General features: G+C 43.0%; 1 protein-coding gene and 1 long non-coding RNA gene across 3 annotated transcripts; one reads left to right on the top strand and one right to left on the bottom strand.

The window, feature by feature from the left end:
• The first annotated feature begins 1,410 nt into the window (after positions 1 to 1,410).
• dennd2c (DENN/MADD domain containing 2C) lies at positions 1,411 to 20,117 on the top strand. 2 transcript variants are annotated; one of them, XM_068733905.1, is made up of 19 exons: positions 1,411 to 1,810; positions 4,668 to 5,725; positions 7,252 to 7,367; positions 8,208 to 8,281; positions 8,443 to 8,598; positions 9,789 to 9,867; positions 10,178 to 10,222; positions 11,003 to 11,187; positions 11,716 to 11,825; positions 12,571 to 12,640; positions 13,367 to 13,444; positions 13,796 to 13,936; positions 14,799 to 14,947; positions 16,277 to 16,454; positions 16,744 to 16,785; positions 17,480 to 17,588; positions 17,722 to 17,964; positions 19,086 to 19,172; positions 19,259 to 20,117. In XM_068733905.1, the coding sequence occupies exons 2-19, from the start codon at positions 4,872 to 4,874 to the stop codon at positions 19,288 to 19,290; spliced, it is 2,748 nt and encodes a 915-aa protein (XP_068590006.1). In that variant the 5' UTR covers positions 1,411 to 1,810; positions 4,668 to 4,871; the 3' UTR covers positions 19,291 to 20,117. The 2 variants fall into 2 exon arrangements, with proteins under 2 accessions (XP_068590006.1, XP_068590005.1); XM_068733904.1 differs by having other exon boundaries at positions 1,412 to 1,810; positions 11,000 to 11,187.
• On the bottom strand, positions 17,885 to 22,213 carry LOC137889837 (uncharacterized). The gene is made up of 3 exons (XR_011105246.1): positions 22,024 to 22,213; positions 21,444 to 21,483; positions 17,885 to 18,012 (listed from the first exon to the last, which is right to left on the bottom strand). It is a non-coding gene; the product is annotated as an uncharacterized lncRNA (long non-coding RNA).
• Between the last annotated feature and the right edge of the window lie 1,084 nt (positions 22,214 to 23,297).

Here is a 23,297-nt window from a genome sequence, read left to right as displayed (position 1 = left end):
CATTGCAACATTGTTTACTCGACAGCCGGATCTTGTCTCGTGTTGATTTTGTGACTTGGCAGAGCTACTGCCGCCTTCAGACGGTCCTGGTGAGCTCTGACCTGTGAGCTGCAAATGAGACATGAATTGCACTCTTATTCTGCGCCATGTTTCTTTCTACACTGTGCACCAGAAGTAGTTTTCTGATGGCTGTTGTTTCCTTTCGAAGTGGAGCTGCATTAACATTTAGCTGTATCTGCAGAATGAATCTGGGAAAAATGCGCGTCAGCCATGATGTTAGTGTGAGATGTTGCATAATGCATTGCTTTTAGCATTAGTTATTGACAGAGCCTCCTTGATGTCTGCCATTTATCTTAGCTGGATTGAGCTCACAATATACCTTGTTGGATGAAGTCTGAGATTCCTTTAAAAGAAAACAAAAAACAAAGAGGAGATCAAGACTAAAATGTCCTTTAGCTCATGTTTTTGTGGTCCACTGTTTGTCTGATCCAACTAAACGAACATGTAACATATGCTCTGAGTCTGCTCCACTGTACAGATTCTTGAAGTGAGTCTGGTTATAAATAGCATCTGCTGCTAAATGGATATTTACTAGATTTTGACACTTATACGGGACATGTTTTTATGTTTTACACTGTCCATCGCTTTCCTGCACCGACACATTACATCCCGTTGCTTTATAAAAGAAAGCAAAGTCCCAGTCAGTTATTAACTTGAGTCGTGCCGTGCAGCTCATAGCCAAGCGTCCATATTTCCCAGGACACCTGAAGACAACAGCATTTATTCATCGTTGACAGCTGCAGCGGTTGATATGATGACGTCTTCCCTCTTCGATCGGGAGGATTCAACCAAACTTTCTCGCGGTCACAGCCGCGTCAAGCTCGACAGAAACACCCAGCGTAAAACTGGAAGTCAAATGCCTTTCCTAGAGAATTAGTGTACCTCAGTTCTACATTTACACAGATGAGTCTAAATGAGTCTATGTATGATGAATTGTGACTCTGTGTAAAAAAAGAAATAAAATAGACATGAACAAGTGGGCAAAGTAAGTGTTACCTGATAATGCCTCTGACAAAAAAAGAAGAAAAAAAACTTGTCCAACAACTGACTTTGACCACCTCCAACAGTGTAAATTCACCTTGAATTGTTACATAGTCTGTAGCAGGTGCTATGAAAGGCCTTATCCTATATTGATCGTGAAGCAGCAGATAGGAATTCACACATGTCTTTCTATGCCATTATTAGTGTCTTAATAACATATTGAGACACTAAGCCAGAAAAAACACAGTCCCATCCGCAGTTTTTAATGAAAATACATTTGCCTTTAAACTCATTACTAACACTGACATCATATACAAATGGAAGGAACACAAACATGTAGCTGCTAAACGTGAAGACAAAAAATGAATTGTATAATTTCACTTTTTAACATGTTTTGCGATTGACAAGGTTGTTATTTTGAAAGTTTTAACCGGAAGTCATCTATTTTCTGGCTGACTTGACGCTAACTGTCCCGAGAAAGAGGACGAGGAGTGCTCTGCTGTACTTTTCTCTAGTCAATGGACTCTCTCTTTGTTGCTGTGTGTAGTTATTAGTACAGCGGACACGGTGTGTGGCTCAAACAAGTTTATTTTCTAAGAAGTTACAAATAAGTGGTTGCGGACTCCAACGCCTGGACTTATTCAGACCGCTAACCTCTCCGGTTTGAACGCTGCTAGCGAATAGAGTCGGATTTAATTAGTTTTTCATTTTATCGAAAGGAACATGAGGAAAGCAAATGAGTTTTGCTCACAATTTTAAACTATGAGGGGTAAGTTACGAGACAGGTAACGCTACTGTATGCATCTTCCCATGTGATGTTATGGCGGTAGTATTGTTCCGATGTCTTCTCACACAACTCCTCGGGCTACGTTAACGTCAGAGCGTTCTGCCACATCCAGTAACCCAATTAGCGTGACATGCTATCCGTATAATTGTGCTAACGTTACATTTTTAAGTTACTTGCGGGTTTCTCCATACGGTGAGACGTCGTAGTTATAGTTGACGCTTAACTTATTAAGTATCGAACATGTATCTGTATCAATACGTGATGTTGTTCATGATACCGCTCCCTCCTCCAACAGACAACTGAACAACTTTAACCCGGCGGTAGGAGACTATCCGTGTAAACCAGTGAGCTACTTTTGGTTATTTGACATTTTTGTTATGGCCGAATTACAGACAATAAATCCTAAAGAGTCAGGGGAGCAATTAAGTTTCATTTCTTTGAAATGAGACTTTGCAATAAGGAAGAATATTCTAAATATCTATAGTTTTGAAGGGTGTTTTTGTTTTCTTCATATAAGGACAAGTTCTTTCTCCCCATTTTCTACCAGAAAGTAAGCAACTAATTCAGGTCCCACAGTTGGCTGTGGTCATTGAACCTTACAGCAGTATAGCTTCAATATGGAAATATTCTGCAGGTGTTGTAAACTGTAGGAAAAGCAGTTCAGTTAATAAATACGCATCTGAGATGTGTGTATTCCACTAATCCCGTCAGAGGAAAGGTTCCAGTTAACTCCAGGAACACTGCTGAATAATAGATCCGCATTCATGTGGTGCTAAAGCTCTTCAGTTCTTTTGATGGCTGTCTTGGTTTGAGTTTACGAGATCATTTGGCTGCATGTTCAGCACAGTGTTATCCACAACAAATGCAGGAACTTGTCATGCTGTCGAGCGGTCTATCAGTCTTTCACCAGAGCTCTCAAGATGAATGTTGAGTTGCTCACAAACTGTTCTGCTGGCTGCTGATGGATCAGTCATTTCCAGACACTTAATCGTTGGTGTGTCCTTCTACGCTGGCATTTAGCAAACCCACGCTTTTTCTTCTTCTTTTATTATAGCTGTAACTGTCACTGCAGCCGCACAACACCTCACCTACAACATGTTGGGTCACGCCGCACTTCTTCGGGCGTTTTGTGGCAGTTTTTGAAGGCGCAATTAGGTTTGATTTAGCTGTCGAGCGATGACTGGGTTCTCCAGCTCCATGGTGCTCCTGTCTGGTTTGCTTGTCGATGAGTCAGTGAGTTTCACTTGGAAATACAAGGATACCTTTTTCTGCGTAGTTGGCGGCCCGATACATGCCGGTGAGCTTCATTTTGACCCTCCGGCTTTGTTGCTCAATATCACGGCGCCTCATGGCGGGCCTCACCGACAATAACAAAGCTTGATTTGAACTGTCAGCCGTAAGAAAAGGGGAAGCTGAAAACTTGAGATATGTTTGCAACATGTTCCTGTAACTGAGTAGTAGCTGGTTTACTTCTGCAAATTACTGAGTTTCAGAGACGGTGTTTGATTACCAGCACAGGGTTGGGGGGGGGGGGGGGTAGAGATGATCCAAACATAGCTCGGATCAGTGGTTTCGACTGGGTGCAAATCTCTCCGCACCGTAATTATGGACAGTCGGCTGATCCTTCATCCTGCAGCTCACGAAGCTCAACTCATGCTTTCCTGTACAACATACCGCACGCAGACGAGTAACGCAAGTAGGTCAGTTTTGGGAGACGCATTGTCACTGCGTGGTCTGGCAATGATCGAGCAGCATTCCAGTGCACGCGCATACGTTTGATGTAGGTCAAACCCAAACAAAGGCGTCACTCGCAAAAATGACTGACCGACTGTCTCTAGTTAAATTTATTCACCCCCCCCCCCCCTCTTGTACGGCTCTGCAGGAATGCGGCTCATAGAGTTATTGTGATCGTGAGCCGTGCAGTGGAATTTTACCGTGTCTCCCCTTCTCCACGTTCTCCCAGCCTCGGTCCTAATGTGCAACGTGTCCAAATGGTTTGGTTCCAGCAAGCCAGGAGCTGCAGCACCAGAGTGTACAGTGACCGCATTGATGTCGACTCAGGGAATATCAGTCAGGGTGGCTGACGCTGCAGATCTGTACACCAGGTCTCAGTGTTTGATAGCATTTGGTTAAGGGGGGGGGGGGGGGGGCAAGACCATAGATTGTAGCTCCATACCGTACACATTGTAATCCTTGCACAAAGGCATCAGTTAATCAGATATGTTTTTATCTAGCGTCTGATAAAGAGCTAAACCATTGAAGAAGCTTTTTATTCCACAGCGTAGAAAGGTGTGGTGAGAGTGTTCTCCATCGTTAACCTAACTGTCACTGGCTCCTTGAGAATGATGCGTTGTCTTTCCGCTAAAGCTCTTTGAAATCACCTAAAATGCGCAGGTCATCCCCCAGAAAGCTTTGCAAGAACACTACATTTTGAGTCGAAGCTTCGCTTGATCATTGGCATTGTCGTAGTTGGCCAGCTGTGCGGTTAAGGGCGACAGTGACAGAGGAGGAGGAATTCCCCTGAGGCTAGAGGAGGGTGTTGGGGCGGTTCAGGACACGGACACACAGCGGCAGAAATCTGCGTTCCGGTCACTGTCTTCCCTTATTCTTACGGGATGTATTTTTGGAAACCGACCCCGACAGAAGCCTGTCCTTCCTGACGTCCTCTCTGTCCCTTCCTACAAGTTGCAGACTGCTTCAGATGTGTGCTGCTTTAAAAGTATCCGTGTCCTCCTGTGGTGCCTCGGTATCCCTTTGACCCTGCGATGTGCTGCCTGGGCTTGTTTTTAAGTGCAGTGATTGATGGGTAATTTTTTGTGTCTTGTCTTCTTCTTTTTAGGTTGTTTACAAGAGGAAACGAGGGGGGACGTGACACTCTGCTAGGACAATAAGAAGCGTAAAGGATCAGTTACATCCGTACACCTTGTGGCGCTCCTGCTTTTACTTATCGTTTCTGGATCTAATTGGGAACGGATCACTTGGCTTCGACCTGTCTCTGTCTTTTCGAGGAACTCCCTGATGCATTCTCTTGCCCCCTCTCAACATGCTGGCTCTGAGGCTGGAGCAGGGCAGGCGAGGGGGTGGTGAAGTCGATCGCCTGCAGAAAGGGGACGCTGTGGCTCGGCAGGGCCGCCAGTCAGGGAGGCCCCCTTCTCGCGAGCAGGGCAGCAACATCAAGGAGAAGATCTCCCAGTGGGAAGGTCGCAGCCAGGATGCCGGGGCGAGAGCACATCCTCCGGCCGTATGCAGAACTCTGTCTGGAGAACTCCTGGGCAACGGATGTTCCAATGAGGGATCAAGAGGGGGGCCTTACCTCTCCAAATCTATGACCTTGGCCTTAGATTTTCGAGTATCCCCAGCACATGGTGTGGTTGGTAGGAAGTCAGAACCTCTGCAGAAATGTTCCACTGAATTTCCCACCACACCCCCAGGAGTTAAACCACTTGCAGCGCAAATGTTTGCGTCTCCCAAAGCGGAGACCGTCGCTGCTAACACCGCCGGTAAGCGGATCTTCACCGCCAACAGCGACCAGAAAACGGATCGCATCTTGGACGTTGAAGTAGTTTCTAAACATCTACCTCTGTCGACCGACGTACAAGAAGACAACATGCCCGCTGGGAACTTCTACACTTCACGGGGTTTCTGGCGTAAACTCGAGGGGGACCGACTGCTCTGGGAGAAAGGCAGGGGGTCTTCAGGTGAAGCTCAGCCTCCTCCCAAACCTCTGCGGACATTCCAGTATTCGGGAGCCAACAGCAACACGGGGCGGGACAGCAGATCCCTTCATAACAGCCAGTCCAACGCGAGGAGTAGGAGGGTAGCCCACCCACCTAGCTTCCCACCTCCTCCCTGTCCTGTAGCGAAGACTAATGGGCTTTCAAGGCACAAAAAGAACAGGTGAGTCCATGCAGAGCGCTTTACTTGATCTGACAGAATAAGGAAATTGACGAATGCACATTAAACATCCTGCTTCAGAGTTCGTCTGTCAGCAGTGTTTTTTTGGGGCGGTTCTGTGGAGGAAACCGAGTCTAAATTGTTGGCCGGCGTCCTGGTGTGATGTCACCTGATATCTGGCAGCATTGTTCTCCATTATGTGGATGTGGCCTAGTTCCTCTGCAGACACGGGTCCAGGGTCATCATCCACACACACACACACACACACACACACACACCCTCTCTCACACTCTCTCTATTCACTGGAGATGAAGCAAAACAAAACATAACTTTGTAACCCATGGACACATTGAGATCAGGACTTATTAGGTGGCCTGACTCCTAATAATGCAGCTCTCTGTAAACTGTTGTGTCTGTCGTTATCATCTAAACACTGTCCAGGAGTATTAACAGATTATGATCATACAATGCAAAGGTATTCACATTTTCAAATAAAAAAATTAAAAAAACAAAAACATATAAAGCCTCATTTTTGAGAGGCGTTATTTAGCCGACCCTCATTTGATATAAGGGGGGTGGGCAAAATAATAGAAACATCTGTCAGCGTCATGCTATACAGTGAAATAGCACCACAGACTACATCCTCCAAAATTACAATACAGTTGAATTAACATCCTAATCTTCACAAGGTGAGATTTATAGCAGGACTGTTGTATTGGACGGCATCAGTTGTAGCGAAGTGTCAATTTATGAGGTCTGCTTCCAAATTTACCTGGGATGGACCTCGTGTTGTGTGTCTGAATATAAGTGCAAGAAGACACCTTATAAATATATAAACCCAAAACAATAGTTACAATAAGAAAAGTGATCTTCTCTTTTGGAGACGTTGCATTACACCTCACAAGTCTTCACTTGGATGAACACAGATGAAAGCCTTTATCACAGAGCTGTGACTGAGTAATAGTTGGTCATCTGTAATACTCATGCAGAGTAGTGTATTTATTGGAATACAACCTAACTTTTATTTGGGGGAAACGGCCCAAACCTTAGAAAAAGTTGGCCAAAAAGATGGCCAAAGCAACTTTCAATCAAAGTAAATAAAAAGTTGCCCAATCTGGCAACAGGTACATCAAACCTCCACTGAGCTTGTAACCAGACCTAGATGATAGCAGATCCGCTCTGACTGAACCGATCTGTATTTTCACCATTGGAGGAAAGTTGCACTGTGGCCTAAGTGTTATTATGACAGCTGTCATACTGCCAACTGCCCTGTTTGAAATCCTGTCAGAGTCTTCTTCCTTGTTCTGCTCTTCAAACAACTTCTGCACCAGATGATCGGTCATTTCCTTTCATGACAGTTTATCGCACTCTCTCCGTATTGCTGCGTTTGATATCAACATGTGGAATGTTGCGGCGGGGCGCTGACTGAGCATAATACAAAAGAGCGAACAATAGCGTGGCGGCTATCTTTAGGACAGCAGCGAGGCCCCTCTCCTTCACTGCCTTCCCTTTCCCTCCTCCGACCACAGGAAGTCCTTTGAGTACGAGGATGCGGCGCGTCTGACGGCGAAGCGAGGCACGCTGCGAGGCGAGGACAGCCTCTACCACGCCTACTCCGACGACAACATCTACGAGGACATCGTTTGTAAGTTGAACTCCCTGAGTCGCATGAAGCTTCTGGAGCTTTTTGATCGCTGCACCGACTGTCGTGTGTTTTACACCCTTTTTTGTTTTTTTGTTTAAAAAGAGACAAAGACAGGAAGTCATAAAGACTGCAGGGTGCCTGTCATTGGTTGAATGCTCCATTTAGAACTTTTTTGTATCATCATAGCCTGTTCAAGAGCGATGCTGGACAGGGACCGGTGACCTCATCAGGAAACATCACTGAAGATGTACTCCCTCAGATCTTACACTTTCTGCGATACTGTGACATTTTGAGAGCTGTGCTGTACAGTATAGTGATTTGATTTGTCTGCATCAGTCGTTGCAGTTAAGCATAGATTTAGACACAATGGTGTTACTGCAGTAAAATGAAAAGTATCTCTACCTAGAGGTGCACAGATTAGAACATGAATCCGTAATTACCAAACTACTTTGATAATTAGATGATTGTTTTAGTTCTGTTTCAAGCAAAAACACCCCAAAAAATATCTGGTTGCAGCTTCTAGCTTGTGCTTTTTCTTTATGAAAGATATTAAAATGATTGTCTTTGGGGTTTGGACTGTTGGTGGAATAAAACAAGCAATTTTTAATACATGACTTTGTCCAAAATTGTACAAGGCTTTTATTATTTTCACATTTTAAGGACAAAAAGATTAACCAAGAATATAATTGAATAATTCATTGATAATGAGTCTACTCTGTGGCCATGGAAATGATTAGGAATTACTTTTCATTTGCTTTTATACTCAGTATCTTATTGTAAAGGTGTGGTGAAACTTTTCACTGATGAATCATCCAGTCGGCCCGTCTTATCCTCCCCCAGGTGAAGTGACCAGAGATACCCCCTATGAGGATGTCAAGCCATCTGCCATGTGTCTCCCTATCGGAAGGCCAAAGGTACCGGGAGATATGCCATTTACGCCTCCTTTTCACACTCCAGAAATATTTATAGTTGTTAATCGGTGTATAAAATGAGCCTAAAGGAGGAAGTGTTGTAGTTTGATACGACGTAATTACCGACAACCAAGCGATGACTCCGAAAACTGTTTGTCTTCCAGCTGCCTCCCAAACCTAAAACGCTGCAAGGCTACGCTAACAAAGTGGAGAGGAAGAGGTTTCAAACTTCGACGCCATCCAAATCCTCAACGCTTGCAGATATTCCCAAACCAGCTACACCGCGGCGCGGAAGCGCACAAACCCAGAGGACGCCTCAGGTAAGTGATCGGTGGATCGGTGCTCGTGTTTGGATGCTGACTGAGATGTTTTGTGTTTACGCCTTTCATTGGAATTTGGTGAAACACATTTCTTCCCATAGCTCAAGAAGACTAAATACGAATTTCGCACAAATGTCTAATAGGATTACATTATGAAGACGTGGATGTGAATTGCGACTTGGTTGGTTTGTGGAGGCGTACATCCGCGCGCTGGTAATTCCAGTTGAGCAGGAAGGAGAGGGATGCTGAAAGAAAACAGATAGTGGTTGAGCAACATGTGCTTCATGAGAGTTCACACAGAACTCATTCATGACTCATGGCGGTGCGGAGAGCGTGGCCAGGGGGGAACTTAAACGATCAGGTACAATAACAAGACGGAGTTATTAACATATTATATATACATGTACGGGTGATGACTAGAAAAGGATTATAGCTTTAAAACCCACGTGACTCTTGTGTACCAGCAGGTTTGACAAATGCCAGTCAAGGTTATTTTTAGATGGTATTTGAACAAGATGTCTTTGGTGACCTGAATGTTTTCATTATGTTACTTTGAATTAACAAATAGTTTAGAATGAATAGCCTGGATAGTAATTATAAAAGAAAACATTTGTTACAGTTATGTCCTTTAACTCTTTTAGATCTTTGACAAAGGTGTTAACATTAAGACAATGGGCGTAGACACAAGAACGCCTCATTATGTATTTATCTGCTCAACAACTGTACCATTGTTTTAGTTAGAGGAATTGAACTTTCTTTCCATACACTGACACACACACACACGTTGTCTTCCTCTGCTGGCAGTGCGCTGTGTCCTCTTGAAGATAAGTTTTCGGTTTCCTGTATGTCCTGTATGTATGTTTGTTTGTGTGTGGAGCCCCAACTCTATGTATTAATGCGCCTTAGTCAACTGTGTTCTTTCAGGACATTAACAGAAGAATGTACGGTTAAAAAAAAGAAAAATATGCAGAAAATCTATAATATAATTATGTACTTAGTGGCTTGTTATGTCATGATTCCCTGTAATCATGATTCTATAATGGCTGTGAAATTAGGGGGCTGACAAGTACCTGTGTGTGTGTGTGTGTGTGTGTGTGTGTGTGTGTGTGTGTGTGTGTGTGTGTGTGTGTGTGTGTGTGTGTGTGTGTGTGTGTGTGTGTGTGTGTGTGTGTGTGTGTTCTACCACACAGTATGTCAACAAGATCGAGACCATCTTTGATGACAAGCGAGGGAGGAAGAGGGTAAAGAACCAGGGAGTCCCAGTGCGAGGTAAACACACACACACACACACACACACACACACACACACACACACACACACACACACACACACACAGACTGTCACATATGCTCATATGTCACTCACATCAACACTTCAGTCAGATTACGTAGAGCCCCTTTGTGGAAATACCCAGCTTTTGATGGTACACACGAGGCCAGCTGCAGCTGGCAAAGCTGCTGATTATGAAACAAAGGCTGACTGTCTGCATCTGATTATGGCTTCTCAAGTCTTTTCCATTCCTCTGCTTCTCCCTAATCCCCCCCCCCCCCCCCCTTCTCTAATTCATATCCACAACAGAGGAGACCAGTGGGACAGAGAGTGACCCCGAGGACAACACCAAAGGTATCACGGTGGAGTTGATATGTCTGTAATGTCTCTTTACATATGTCTGTCCAATCAAGTGACATTCAACCATAGTGGGACCATAATGCACCTGATTGTACATGATGGGGACATCGAGACTAGTGCAGAAACAATTAGTCATGTATCATTCTAGAGGGGCTTTGAGGTAAACGCTGGTGTTTACTAGGAAATCTTTACCATGTTCACTGTCTTAGTTTAGCATGATAACCTTTGCTAATTAGCAATAATAATTTGGCCATAAACCAATGCATTGGAGAGTATTAAACCTTTCATTTTGAGCTGATGAGGGCTTTAGATTCACCAAAGTTTTTACATTTCATCCTCTGGCGAACATCTGTCTCTACCAGATTTGATGTGAATCCGTCTATCAACCATATGATAATCCATATAACAATACCCGTCCAGCTTTATCAGTGTGGACTTTAGTGGTGGGCGTTGCCATCCTTAAAGCCACGCCCGGCAACTGTTGCTTCTGTTAAGCCTTCTCAGAAAAGTCAAATAAAACCAAGACCAGCCAAGCAACATCCTCTTTGCAAGAGAGGCTCATGGGAAATGTTGTTTTCACTTCAAGACACTCAAATAATACCACTGCTGTAAGACACAGACTACCAGTTATCCATGACCATACACCGTGTAATCAGCGTTAACGCCACAATTATACTTCATGTTTAAAAAGCCTCGTATTGCTCCGGTGTGCTGGATGAGACATGTCCCAGGACAAGCGTTTGGCTTATAGTCTCATTGTGGGGTGTCCAGCAGGCTCCAGGAGATCAGTTTACATCCAGTCTACACTGAAACGTCGGCCAGGTTACCGCACCCTGGAGAGAGACCTGATCCAGCTGCAGCAGCAGCAGCTTTTCCAGATCTTTGTGGTGGTGTCGCTGAGAAAAGGCTCCTCGGGAAACACCTACGCTCCTGAAATCACGCAGCAGTTCCCCAAACTGGTTAGAAACGAGTTTTTAACATAACCCTACCCCTTCTTCCAGTCAGAGGACATAACTGTAGTTTAATCATAGTGCTTTGATTGAATGGTATTCTGTAGAATTAGGACAATATCATGTCCAAGATCTTGTTTGGTAGAATTAAAGGAACATGACTCTCATCTAGAGCAATGAGGAATCATTTCAAGGGGAATTTTTCAGTTTTACATAAATCAAGAGCACTCATGAAACATTGTGTTTTTCCCATATTCATTTTTTAATTATATTTAAATATATTGTCATGTTATTTTTAGAGAAGGTTTTGTCTCAGGCACCTATATGGGAACATGCTAACTGTTATTTGATGAAGATTTAGAACAAGCACCCCCTGCATAAGACATTCTTAATATACCGTACCGTATTAAAATATGTTCTATTAAATTATCCTTTAATGCAATTAAATGAGTACAGATGTCACGAGGGCCTCCCTTTTAACCAGTTCAAAGAAGTCATTTGGAGGAGCCCTGCTTTAGCTGGATTCCCTCGTTTCAGTTCGAGAAGTCGTCCCGGCTCTCCAGAGAGGCAGAGGATCAGCTGAAGGTCATCCCCAAGTTCTGCTTCCCCGACGCAGACGACTGGAAGCCCTCCGCCCACATGCCCAGGTCAGCACATGCACTACGGGAATACTGGTAATAGCAGGCTAGATGGACACATTCATAAATGCATCACACGGGCTACGCCAATGGCTCAATGGTAACACTATATTTTCATCTCTTCCTTCATGTCTGTATTTGCGTTTGTTGTCATTCTCCACACGCCTCTCATGTGCTCTAATACATGTTGTCTAACTTTTCCCTTCCTGTGCAGTGTTTAGCTTTAGTTCTTGCGCTCTAGTTATCAGTTGAATATGTTTCTCTCGTTTCTTATTTATAGCCTCTGCTGTAACTCATAAATTGCTGCTACAAAAAGTCAAATTCCCCACAGGCGTCATTACAATTTCAACAGATTGAATTAATACTCTTCCTAGGGGCATTGGGCATTCTTCTTCTCTTAGTATTTATTTATATTTAACACGTGGGTGTGGTTCATTGTTGTAATGTGGATTATGATCTCAACTTACTCATCCTCCCTGTCTTTAAACACGTTTTACATTACATTAGTCTTTTATCCAAAGTGATTTACAGCGTATCTGTCGTAGTGCAGATAAATAAGACTCATCTGTTCATTTCTATTGTTTCTGAATGCTCTGCCTCTACATTTGGAGATATTTATCTCTTTTTTCCAGCTTTTAGACAAACAATTCGTTGTTTTTTTTTTTTTTACAATTGTTTTGTTTTTAAGGTGCTAAAAATCTGAATGAAATCATTTGACTATCTCTCCTGTGTCTTAATCTTGTTCCGTTCACAGTGAGACCTTCTCCTTTGTCCTGACCGGAGAGGACGGCAGCCGCTGGTTCTGTTACTGCTGTAAGATCTTGGTGAGTGTAGAACATCAGCGTCTGAATCATTGACTCGAGCGTCTGTGTGTGTGTGTTTGTGTGTGTGTTTGTGTGTGTGTGTGTGTGTGTGTGTGTGTGTGTGTGGGTGTGTGTGACGACATGGAAACCCGCCACATGCTTACTCAACATCTCTGAGGAGATTTGAATCAGTATATGTGAATAACAGACCGTAAACCACTTCTAAATCGATGACAGAGAGCAAGAAGAATTTCATCCTTTTCTCCTTCTTTCTTTTGCTTCACAAAGAGAGCTGCTGTCAGATCTTTTTAAGACGCTTTCATAAACACGCGTTTTAGTTCGAGATGATGCGGTGTATATATGCCAACATATATGTTTGTGAATATTCTGTGGTTGTCTTGTTGAGCTCTCTTTAACTATGTTGTTGTGTTTATTCTATCTTTAGTGCAGACAGTTAGACCAAGCCTTACAGTCAGAGTTTTCTGTTTAGTTTTGTTGGTAGATAAGCTCACCACTACCATCATAAAAGTTTGGACTTTAGACTCTTGATTTGTTTTTGTTGACCTTCCAATCCACCAAGATGTCATTGAAAGTACTATCAGACACAATAAAACAGAAAGTGGGCTCCTGGTGAGAACATGATCGTACTCAGTTTGGTTAAATGTTATTTATGAATGAGTTTTTTTGGCATCGTTATCTCTGTTGTTCCCTGCTTTATGTCACATGCAACTGTTTTGTTTCTTTAAGCCCATTGGGAAAGGGAAGAGGCTTCCTGAGGTGCACTGTATCGTCAGCAAACTGGGCTGTTTCAACCTCTTTGCAAAGGTGAGGCGACTAGACAATGCATCTGCACCCTTGATCCTGCTGATAGAAGCCTTTTGTAGGGAGATGAAAGGAGCCGGATTTAAAATGGAATGAGGCTACTCCAGAATATAATCCAGAGCGATCCCTGGGTGTTTTTTTTCACAAAATAAACTGTAATGCATGCAGCCGTGTCACACCCATCTTCCAGTGGTGAAGTTTACAAACGGTAAGTGTGACTATGGCGCGAATGTGGTCACAAGGAGAGGAAAGATTCATTGACTTCATTTGCAGCGCTGCAGCTTTGCTCTGACTTTAATCAACACCCGTTCTTTCAGTACACACACAGTGATTCGTCTCTCTCCGTCTGTCCAGATTTTGGAGGAGGTCGAGAGGCGCAGGGAGATTTCCCCAGCGCTGGTTTACCCTTTTATGCGTAGCGTGATGGAGGCGCCTTTTCCAGCCCCTGGACGCACAGTCACCATCAAGAGCTTCATCCCTGGCTCTGGGAATGAGGTAACCCTGAAAACCAAAAGAGGAAATGTTAATTAGTAGTTTTGTTCCTCCTAACCACTCCTTCCTGCACACTCAGAATGACTCAGACTGGGAGGTTATCTGTGTAAACAATAGGGGTAGCTATTTCAGCTTAGAAGGGTTCATGTCGGGACAGCTAAATGTATTATAACCGTCAGCCATAATCAATTTAGTCATTACTGTTTGCTGACTCAAAGTAAGTAGGTAATGAGCCTTCCCAAAACTCAGACAAAATGCTGCAGAATCACTACTGTCTTCTCTTTCAGCAGTTAGGAGGCCCTGAAGATGCTTACTTAAGATTCCGCTTCTGTGGTTCACATCTGCATCTTCCACCTGCATGTATCTGAAGAGTCTGTTTTTGCTTAACAGACATTAACATAACAGAAGTTTGACTTGATTTAAAAAGTCAGTAAAGCTTAAACATGTTCAAGTGAAGTAAATAACCCATTAAAAGTTGTTAAAGCTGAACGGAACTGTCAAACAGCTCGTGTCAAAGCAGTAAACTTAGCATAGTTAACTCAAAATCATGAATTAGGTTGACTTTAAAATGTCAGTTCAGCCAACGTAAAGATCAGAGTTATGTTTAGTGAGCGGATAAAAGTCTTTTCATGCAGTTTGTAAATTGTCAAACTTGTACTCAAAATGTTGCCAAATCAAAATGTACACAATTTAAATGAAAATGCATTTTTTTGGACTGCAGATTATTGTTCTCTATGATGAACATACGCTATTGTTAGTGTTGTTTTAACAACATTGTGTTACAGTTTCAGTTACAGCTAGTCTTAACGGCTCCAGGTTAATCCGCTGTAGTTACACTCAGCCTGGCTCTTGTTGCTCTGAACAGGTGCTGACTTTGTGTCGACCAGTGGACTCCAGGCTGGAGCACGTGGACTTTGACAGTCTGCTGCAGTGTCTCAGTGTCGGGAACCTCCTGCAGGTGTTTGCCTCCCTTCTGCTCGAGAGGCGGGTCATCTTCATCGCTGACAAACTCAGGTACTGCCGTGGTAACACCAAACACTGCAGGCTGCAGGGCCCCTTAACCATCGGTGTGTGTGTGTGTGTGTGTGTGTGTGTGTATATATATATATATATAATATATATATATATATATATATATATATATATTATATATTATATATTTTATATATAATATATATATATATATATTTTATATATAATATATATATATATATATATATATATATATATTATATATTTTATATATAATATATATATATTTTATATATATATATATTTTTTATATATATATATATGTTTTTTTTTTTATGTATATGTATATATATATATATATATATATATATATATATATTTTATATATATTTTATATATATTTTATATATATATATGGAAGAGTTGCAGCCAAAAAGCCAAACCTTCAACATGGAAACAAGGCCAAACGACTCAACTATGCATCAAAACAGAGGAACTGGGGTGCATAAAAATGGCAGCCGGTGCTCTGGACTGATGAGTCAAAATTTGAAATATTTGGCTGTAGAAGAAGCCGTTTTTTTTCGGCGAAGGGCTGGAGAGCGGTACAATGAGTGCAGTGAAGCATGGTGGAGGTTCCTTGCAAGTTTGGGGCTGCATGTCTGCAACTGTGCAAGTGTGCCTCGAAAAATTGATGCTGGTTTGAAGGCAAAGGGTAGTAACACCAAACATTGATTTAGATTTTTGTTTGCTCGCCTTTCATTTTGTAAATTGATCAAAATAAACTGTTAACACTTCCATTTTTCAAAGCATTCTTAGTTGACAGCATTTTTTTTCACACCTGCCTAAAACTTTTGCACAGTACTATATAGATAGATAGATAGATAGATATGACATAGAGAAGCGATGCTTGATTACATCATACAGGCCCAGTGCCAGTGTTATTTATATGCGTGTGCCTTGGCCTCAATGCTAAGCTTCCCAACGGCAAGTCAAGTCAGGTTTTATTTGTACAGCCCAATATCACTTACAGTGTCCCAGAGGGCTCTACAGGGCCAACAACAACAGGTCCTGACCCATCCCGAGCTGGTTCTTATGGAGCAGGACATTTCTCAGTTGAATGAGGATACTTCAAATTCTGTCTTTATTTGATTAAGTAACCTGCCATATATACATACAAAATGAAGGCTACAAGAACAACAATATGTACTGCATTAGCATAGATCAGCTGGATTTTGGCAGAACTCTTTGAAACACCAGAACTGTTTGCTGGAAAAGAATTAGTCGTGTGCTTTGATTAATATCTTCGTGTCATGTGATCCGTGTGAGAACTGACTGGTGTTTTAATCTCTTCTCCCCCCCCGTTCACCGCAGTGTGTTGTCTCGGTGTAGCCACGCAGTGCTGGCGCTGCTGTACCCTTTCACCTGGCAGCACACCTTCGTGCCCGTGCTACCGGCCAGCATGCTGGACATCAGCTGCTCCCCCACCCCATTCCTCATTGGGGTGCTGGCCCCTTGCCTGCCACAGCTGCTGGAGCTGCCCATCGAGGAGGTCGGTCCGGTCCGAATTCTGTTGAAATGTCCTAAAATAGCTGTTGATCAAGACAGGTCTGTCTGTGTAGAGGTTTCAGTGCCATCTATTGGCCGTAGATTTCCTGCATATGGCGAATGAATCCCAAACAGAACCAGTGAGTAGCTCCCACTGTGCGTGAGGAGTGTCTGAGAAACGCCCTGGAGAGACCGTTGCTCAGACTCACCCCTCCTTTTTTGTAACTCGTGTTGCGAAATAGTAAACTCTCGCCATCAGTAACTGTCATTCTTTCCTCTCGTTGTCTTCCCAGGTGCTCATAGTGGATCTGTGTGCAGACAAGTTTGTCATTCAGGTGTGTACACATAGCGGTGTATAATAGGAATGATAGGTGTGGTGCCAGTGGGGGGGGGGGGCTTTGCCTACACTTGTCCCTTGTTTGTATGCAGAATGTTTTGAGGATGACAGAGAGAAAATTATGTTACGCCCACAAGCTCTGCAGAGATGAAGCTATATGGTACGTAAGCGCAAACCAAACAGGACGGCTGTTTTTACAGCTGTTACAACAGTAATAGTCTGTTCAATTCATGACGAATGTGTTTGTTTTGTTCAGTTGGGTTTATTTTTATGCGTCTTAATTTAGGACTGGGTTCCTATTTGACATTTCATTTAGCTTCACCACGTCTTTTTTCTCTATTAACTACGAGCTAACGGGACATGCGGTGATTGTCTGTCGCTCCGACGTTAGCGGCCTCAAATACAGGAACTGTGATTTCAACATTGCCGGTAGCCTCCCTCCTCGGCAAGTGACACGAATTTCGTCATTGTAAGGATGATTTGACAAACGCAGTGTAGTCTGTTGGTGGGATATTTAGACGGTGACATTTTGGAATCTCCAGATTTAACATTTTAAAACAAAACATAACACCTAAACAAACACAAACACGGCAGAAATGCATGTCGTGACATCGTGTGAGAGACAGGTTGGGATGCATGTTTGAAACTGGCGTCATGTGACTGCTGCTGACCATTCCCGTGATGTGTGACAGCTGGGCGATGAAGACTGCATCCTGCCCAGTAAACTGCAGGCAGCGCTGCAGCAGATCCTGGAGGACAGGGAGGATATCCTGAGACAGGAGGATGGAGACAGATGTGGAGGTTGGTATAAACAGATGTGCTGCAGAGTCTTAAGTTTATACTGTTGATTAATCTTAAATCTGATTTGTAAAACTACGGTACAATTCATCTATTTTGGATTCTGTTATAAACCGGTTTGTCTGTTCCCGTCCAGGTCAGCAGGCTGACCTGAGCTCTCTGGTGTCGGAGGGTTTTGTGCGGTTCTTCGTGGAGTTGGTGGGCCACTATCCCCTCCACATGGTCGAGTCCTCCAACGGAACCAGGGAGGTCCAGCGCGACGGCTTCCGCAAATCTCACCCCTCCCGCGGAGTCCGCCAGTTCCTGCAGCTCTTCATGGATACTCAGATGTTTGCCGGCTTCATTCAGGACAAAGAGCTGCGCAAGGGAGGAGCGAGAGGTACTTGTGTTGATGCGGCGGGGCCAATAGGGTTCAGAAGGGTTGATTCTTTCAAACAAAAACAAAAAACTGATTGAGAAAACCTTTTTTCTTCCATGACTTTATGAAACAGCTAATTGTATTGTCCAATGGGGACTATTTTCTCTGTTTGCATTAAGGTGCACTGATACGACTTCTTAAAAGACAAAAACAAAACGTGCAGATGAAATTTCTTCTCACTCAGTAACTACTTTTCATAATGATATAATCAATAGGAAGCAAAAATGGTATTGTCACACACCAAGTCGTGGCTGAAATACACTCTGGTTCAGAGAGAAACACCAGCAGCAGACTATTGTAGGCAAGGAAGGCAACCTGGGCCTGGAGCCCCAATCGGCTATAGATTTATTATGATGTTTAGATATAAGAAATATTGAATTATGTTAATATTCTAACTCATTGCACCCAGAAAATAAGGAACAGTAGGCCCCCAAAGCAAAACATATGCAACCCAACTGTATTGCTGACTACTTACGGTGTACTTCTACTTCAGAGGAAAACATTGTAGTACTACATTTATTCTCCTGACAGAAAAGTGTCGCAGATTCAGATTTGACTCACAAAATATAACCATTAAAATACGATGCACAATTATGAATTAAACTCTCCAGCATCCTATGCTCCGCCTTGAAGAGAATGGGGGGGGGGGTGCTGATGATGCTTCTCTTTCTCTCTTTACTTGAAGTAAACGTTTGAATGCAGGACTTTAACTGTAGTGTATTAATAGATTCATAATTAATAGTTCTACTGAAGAAACGTTTTTGTGTTCTTCTACCACTGCCAACATTCCCAGTTAGAGAAATGAAAAGTAAAGCAGCTTTTGCCCGGGGCCCTGAATGACGCACACATCTTACTCACAGTCAAAAACATGGCTAAACACTCAGCGGAGGTATTCTTCTCCAAGTTGCCATATTAGTCACTTGCTTTGTCACCACCGTGGTTGCAAAGTAGAGCATGGATTCAATTAGCGTAGGTATTTTTGCTGGTGGTGAACTCAATAGTTAGTATGCCAAAAACAATAGATACTGTATTTGAGTTGCACATGCTGTCTTAGTGGCTCAACTCTCCCAACTGTCTCCCAGGTCTCTTTGAGGCCAGAGTGGCCGAGTATCTGGATTCTTACCCTGAGCCGGAGCCAAGCGGTGTGAACAAATTTCTTAAAGGACTGGGTAAGCGTTGCTCCATCATCAAGTGTCGACTCTCAAAGGTTCGTTTTCAACAGCTAATTGGTTTTCTTTTTTTTTTCCTTTTTTAGGAAACAAGATGAAGCTCCTACAAATGAAATGAAAACCGACCAACACGTTGGCTTTTAGATGAAAGACTCTGTCATTACAAACGGAACACTTGTTGGTGCTGGACTTGCTGAGGAGGTGAATGTGGACGGGAGTCTGGTCTCTGGACGTGAACGGGACAGTGGAGAGTGTTGGCGTGAGAGGACCAGCTTTGTCTTATAGCCACGTATGCATGTCTGAGAGCAGCGCACTTTTTAGCGGACGGAAACTGGAAAGGCTGTTTCTCTTCGACAATAGCTTTTTGAAACCTTGAGGACGAGGCGCTCTGTCTTTTGGAAAACTACAAAAAAAACATTCCAGCTTCCTGACCTCAGTTATCAGCCTGAACATGCGCGGTTGTAAAATGCACACATTGTGTATTTAACAGTAAATGCAACACGTAAATGTTAAATTTCAATGTAAGTACTTTACACTTGAAAGTGATCTGTACGGTTCCAACCTGATGCATGTTTCTATACATTTAAATGTAATTCCATTACCTACGTTGCATTCCCTTCAGCACAAACTGTACACAAACCTTCTCTTTCCTATGTTTTTATTTGTCTGCATTTCAGATCAAGTCGGTTTGTTCCCTCTGATCAGAACATTTCAAAGTGTCCAGGTTAAATCTCATCAGTCAAAATTAGTATTAACATTTACATATACAGAAATTTGGTTTGGTTTTTTTTCTTCCGTCATTGACTTTTCCCTTTTTAACTGGAGTTGTAAATATGTTTTTTTAGATTTTGCACAATGTTGAGAACCAGTGTACAGTATTTGGAATATTTTTGTATAAAAGCATGATGTGTCCTGAATGGAATAAATGGGTTCCCAAGGACAGCATTTAATGATTGACTATGCTTCTTAAAATTGAAATGCTTTGAAAACTGGGTAGTACAGTAGCCCTGCATAACTCTAACAACAATCAATGCTTTTGATTAAGCATTAGTGTAGGAGGCAATACATATGGTGGCCCTGAGCTCAACAACTGCACATTAAGAAAATGCAAATAGACGACACGCAAATTTGACATCGTATGCAGGGCATTTAGAAAAAAACAACTAAAACTACAAATACAGAAACACACTGCATGTTTAAAGTGTCCAGATAACGAACACGTATCCATCCCCCCGCCATGGATGTTAGCTGAGAGCACCCAGGGCAACACCATCCCCATGGGAGCCGGCTCGATGCTAAAAGAACCAGACGAGCATGAAGTTCGCCTGATGGCAGAGACACTGCTGAGGATGACTCTGACTCAGAGGACAAGTCCAGAAGCCTCGGTTCTGAAGACGGCGAGGAAGATGTTGAGTCCCTAATCCTCCCTCAGGCTTCAAAGCTGGTGGCCGGGGATGGTGCGTGCAGCGGATCTCCAAACCCGAAAGCCAGGATGTCCCAGCAAGAGGCCTGTAGGAGAGCGGCTGCAGAGCAGGGTATCGCGTGGCCTGAAGTCCTCACCGAGACCAGTACGCCTCGCAGTGAGGGGGGGAAGGCTTCCCAGAACTGAATCCTCTGCTGGTTTTACCTGTGTGCCTGGAGGAGGCGACCCAGTCATGGATCTTTTTCCAACATCTATTTCCTTTTTAATGCTGCCCTGAGATGAACTGGTTACTTTATGAAGCATTAGGCAGATTATAAGAGCCTTGGAAACATTGCTTATATACTTATGACTAGAGCCAAATGAGGAATCTGGCAGCCCAGAAACTGATGCATCCTGGATTTGGGTTGTCAGCTGCCAGGATTTCTCTCTGGTTTTTGTTTTTGTTATCTCTAAGTGTCCGCCTGCCTTTAGCATGAACGTCATCAGAAACATGTTGCACAAATGTCTTCACATCCTTCCTCAGAAATGCAGCTGCTTCTTTGATTGGTTTGAACTGGAGTCCTTCCATCTCGGCGTATAAAGTGTTTGAGGGCTCTTTCGCAGACATTTTGAGTCTTTTATGAACACTTTCTGTAAGTCCCAAGGGAATTACCCACAATTCATAGTATTGTTGGTAAACATGGGTTTACTAGGGGAAGTTGGAGATGTAAAAAAAAAGAAAAAAAAAAGAAAAGGTAAACAAAGTTGATGGCACATGGTGTTCAGCTTGGTATATTAAATTTACACAGAAACATTAAGGATTTAAGATGGCACATAAAAACACATGAAATAGATTTTTTTACAATTACCTTGTAAGGCAAGAGCCTGGAAGACGTTCAAATCCAGGAGCTAAAAATAGAAAATAAATACCCACAGTTGTACATGTTACAATGTTGTCACGGTAACGTGATATCCCATTCATATTCCTACCATTTACCAGATGACATCAGTTCTGTTCCTGAGGGTTCAGGGCTCAAGGCCTGAGGGGGGATATTGGGATTGGGCCAACATTAGCTCAGTGATGCAAAACTACGGTGGCTGACAAGGACAACAACTATTTTAAAAATGTATGCGCAACTGTCAAAACCTGAAAACGTGCTGCAGCTTCAGAAACAATGGCAAGATTTTTACAAGACTGTAATATCCCTCCGCTTCTTTCACTTTCTCAACTAGACTTTTTGAAATGTGATTAGCTCAGTGGGTATTTCCCTTCTGTTGATTCATGTTGATTTAATTCACAATAAGCAATGCTGCATAGATACAGATATAATTGACGGATGATTGTTTATCGAAGCACATTATAGAGATAATGCCACACTCTAGTGGTGAGAGATTGGAAGCGCATCTGTAGTTGCAAGTGTAACAAAGTTAAGCACATCTTCAACTTACAGTGAGCTCGGTCGATGATGTTCCCTGCCTGCGCACAATCGATCACCGGCGATCGCCGCACAATGCATGCCGGTTAGACGTGTGTACGACAGGATCCCGCCCTGCGCACGTGGGCAACGATAACCTCAAGGGATCCAAGCAGCAGCGAGCCAGGCAGGCGCAGTAGCTCTCCACCGACTGCAAGACCCAGGGCATGATGGGAAGCAGCTGTGCTGTCGCCCGATCAGGGAGCTGAATATAGTGCCAGATGCACACATATCCACATGCATGCATTTACAAATATAAATACATCTGAACTTGTTCTGCAAACTACAAGTGGCCTGCAAACAGGGTGTAAATATCTCTGTGACTTCCTGTCCTAGTCTTTGAAGGCTGTTGGAAACTGTGCTGCTTGACCACAGCTTTCTTGTCACCGCCCCCCGCTGCTGCTCATCTCGAACGACCCTAATAATGCGTAACATTTTGAAATGCTTATCAGCATCAGTCCCTATTGCAAATCATACAGTGAAGTATTAAGACATGATAATAAATCCAAGGATTGTGGGTGTTGCATGCCCACTGATGGCATATAGAAATTGCTTCTCTTTTATATTGCTTTAACATTTGTTGATGAGTATTCTGTGGTCTTTACTGTAGTTCATTTGTGACCTGATCTAAAAGTCTGTGTGCTAGTTTCTCCTCTATAACTACTGTCCTAAAAGAACCAAGATCCTTCGTTGTCTCCTCCTATCTGTCATTAGCGCTAAATCGTAACTCTTCACAGAGAATGGAAAGTTAAAAGAGGCTGAACCACATGCATAAAAAGGTGAGTAACACCTCAAGACATTTGGTAATAGGTCACAGGAGCCATGTCTCATATATGTCAGCCAGACGCTCAAACCACAGGATGCTGCTGCTAGGCTTAGTCTCGCTTCTCGCTCCTCACATATAGAGGCATTAGATAGTATCAAAGTTCATCTGCAGTACACAGCAAAACTACAGTTTCACCTTGTTGCATGCATTTGTTTAATCCACAATTTCAATAAGTCAATGAATCAATTTGTGTATCAATTATTTCATAGAGAGATAGAGGGATAGGTTTTGGGTGTAGTGTGTCTCAACATATATTTTGTATCTTCGTCAATGACGTGTCACAGACCGGCTCTGCTGGGACAAAAAACGGGAGACATGCGGGTATATGTAATTTAATTACCACAAAATAACCAAAATCAATGCAAACACATAGTTGGGAGGAATCTGTAAAGTCAATAATGTAGGGAGTGGTTGGACGAAAA

The sequence above is a fragment of the Cebidichthys violaceus genome, unplaced genomic scaffold (genome assembly GCF_023349555.1).
Source record: "Cebidichthys violaceus isolate CVI_PGR_0920_01 unplaced genomic scaffold, fCebVio1.0.p SCAF_6, whole genome shotgun sequence".
NCBI lineage: Eukaryota > Metazoa > Chordata > Actinopteri > Perciformes > Stichaeidae > Cebidichthys > Cebidichthys violaceus.
The sequence above is the reverse complement of the archived record's forward strand: the minus strand, read 5'-3'. Positions and strand labels throughout refer to the sequence as shown.

Bases quoted from the DNA above. Each gene is read 5' to 3' on its own strand.
- dennd2c (XM_068733904.1), top strand. From the start codon at position 4,872: ATGCTGGCTCTGAGGCTGGAGCAGGGCAGGCGAGGGGGTGGTGAAGTC. The intron at 16,786-17,479 runs GTGTGTACACAT...GATGTGTGACAG, and splicing joins CAGACAAGTTTGTCATTCAG to CTGGGCGATGAAGACTGCAT. The intron at 17,965-19,085 runs GTACTTGTGTTG...ACTGTCTCCCAG, and splicing joins GCGCAAGGGAGGAGCGAGAG to GTCTCTTTGAGGCCAGAGTG.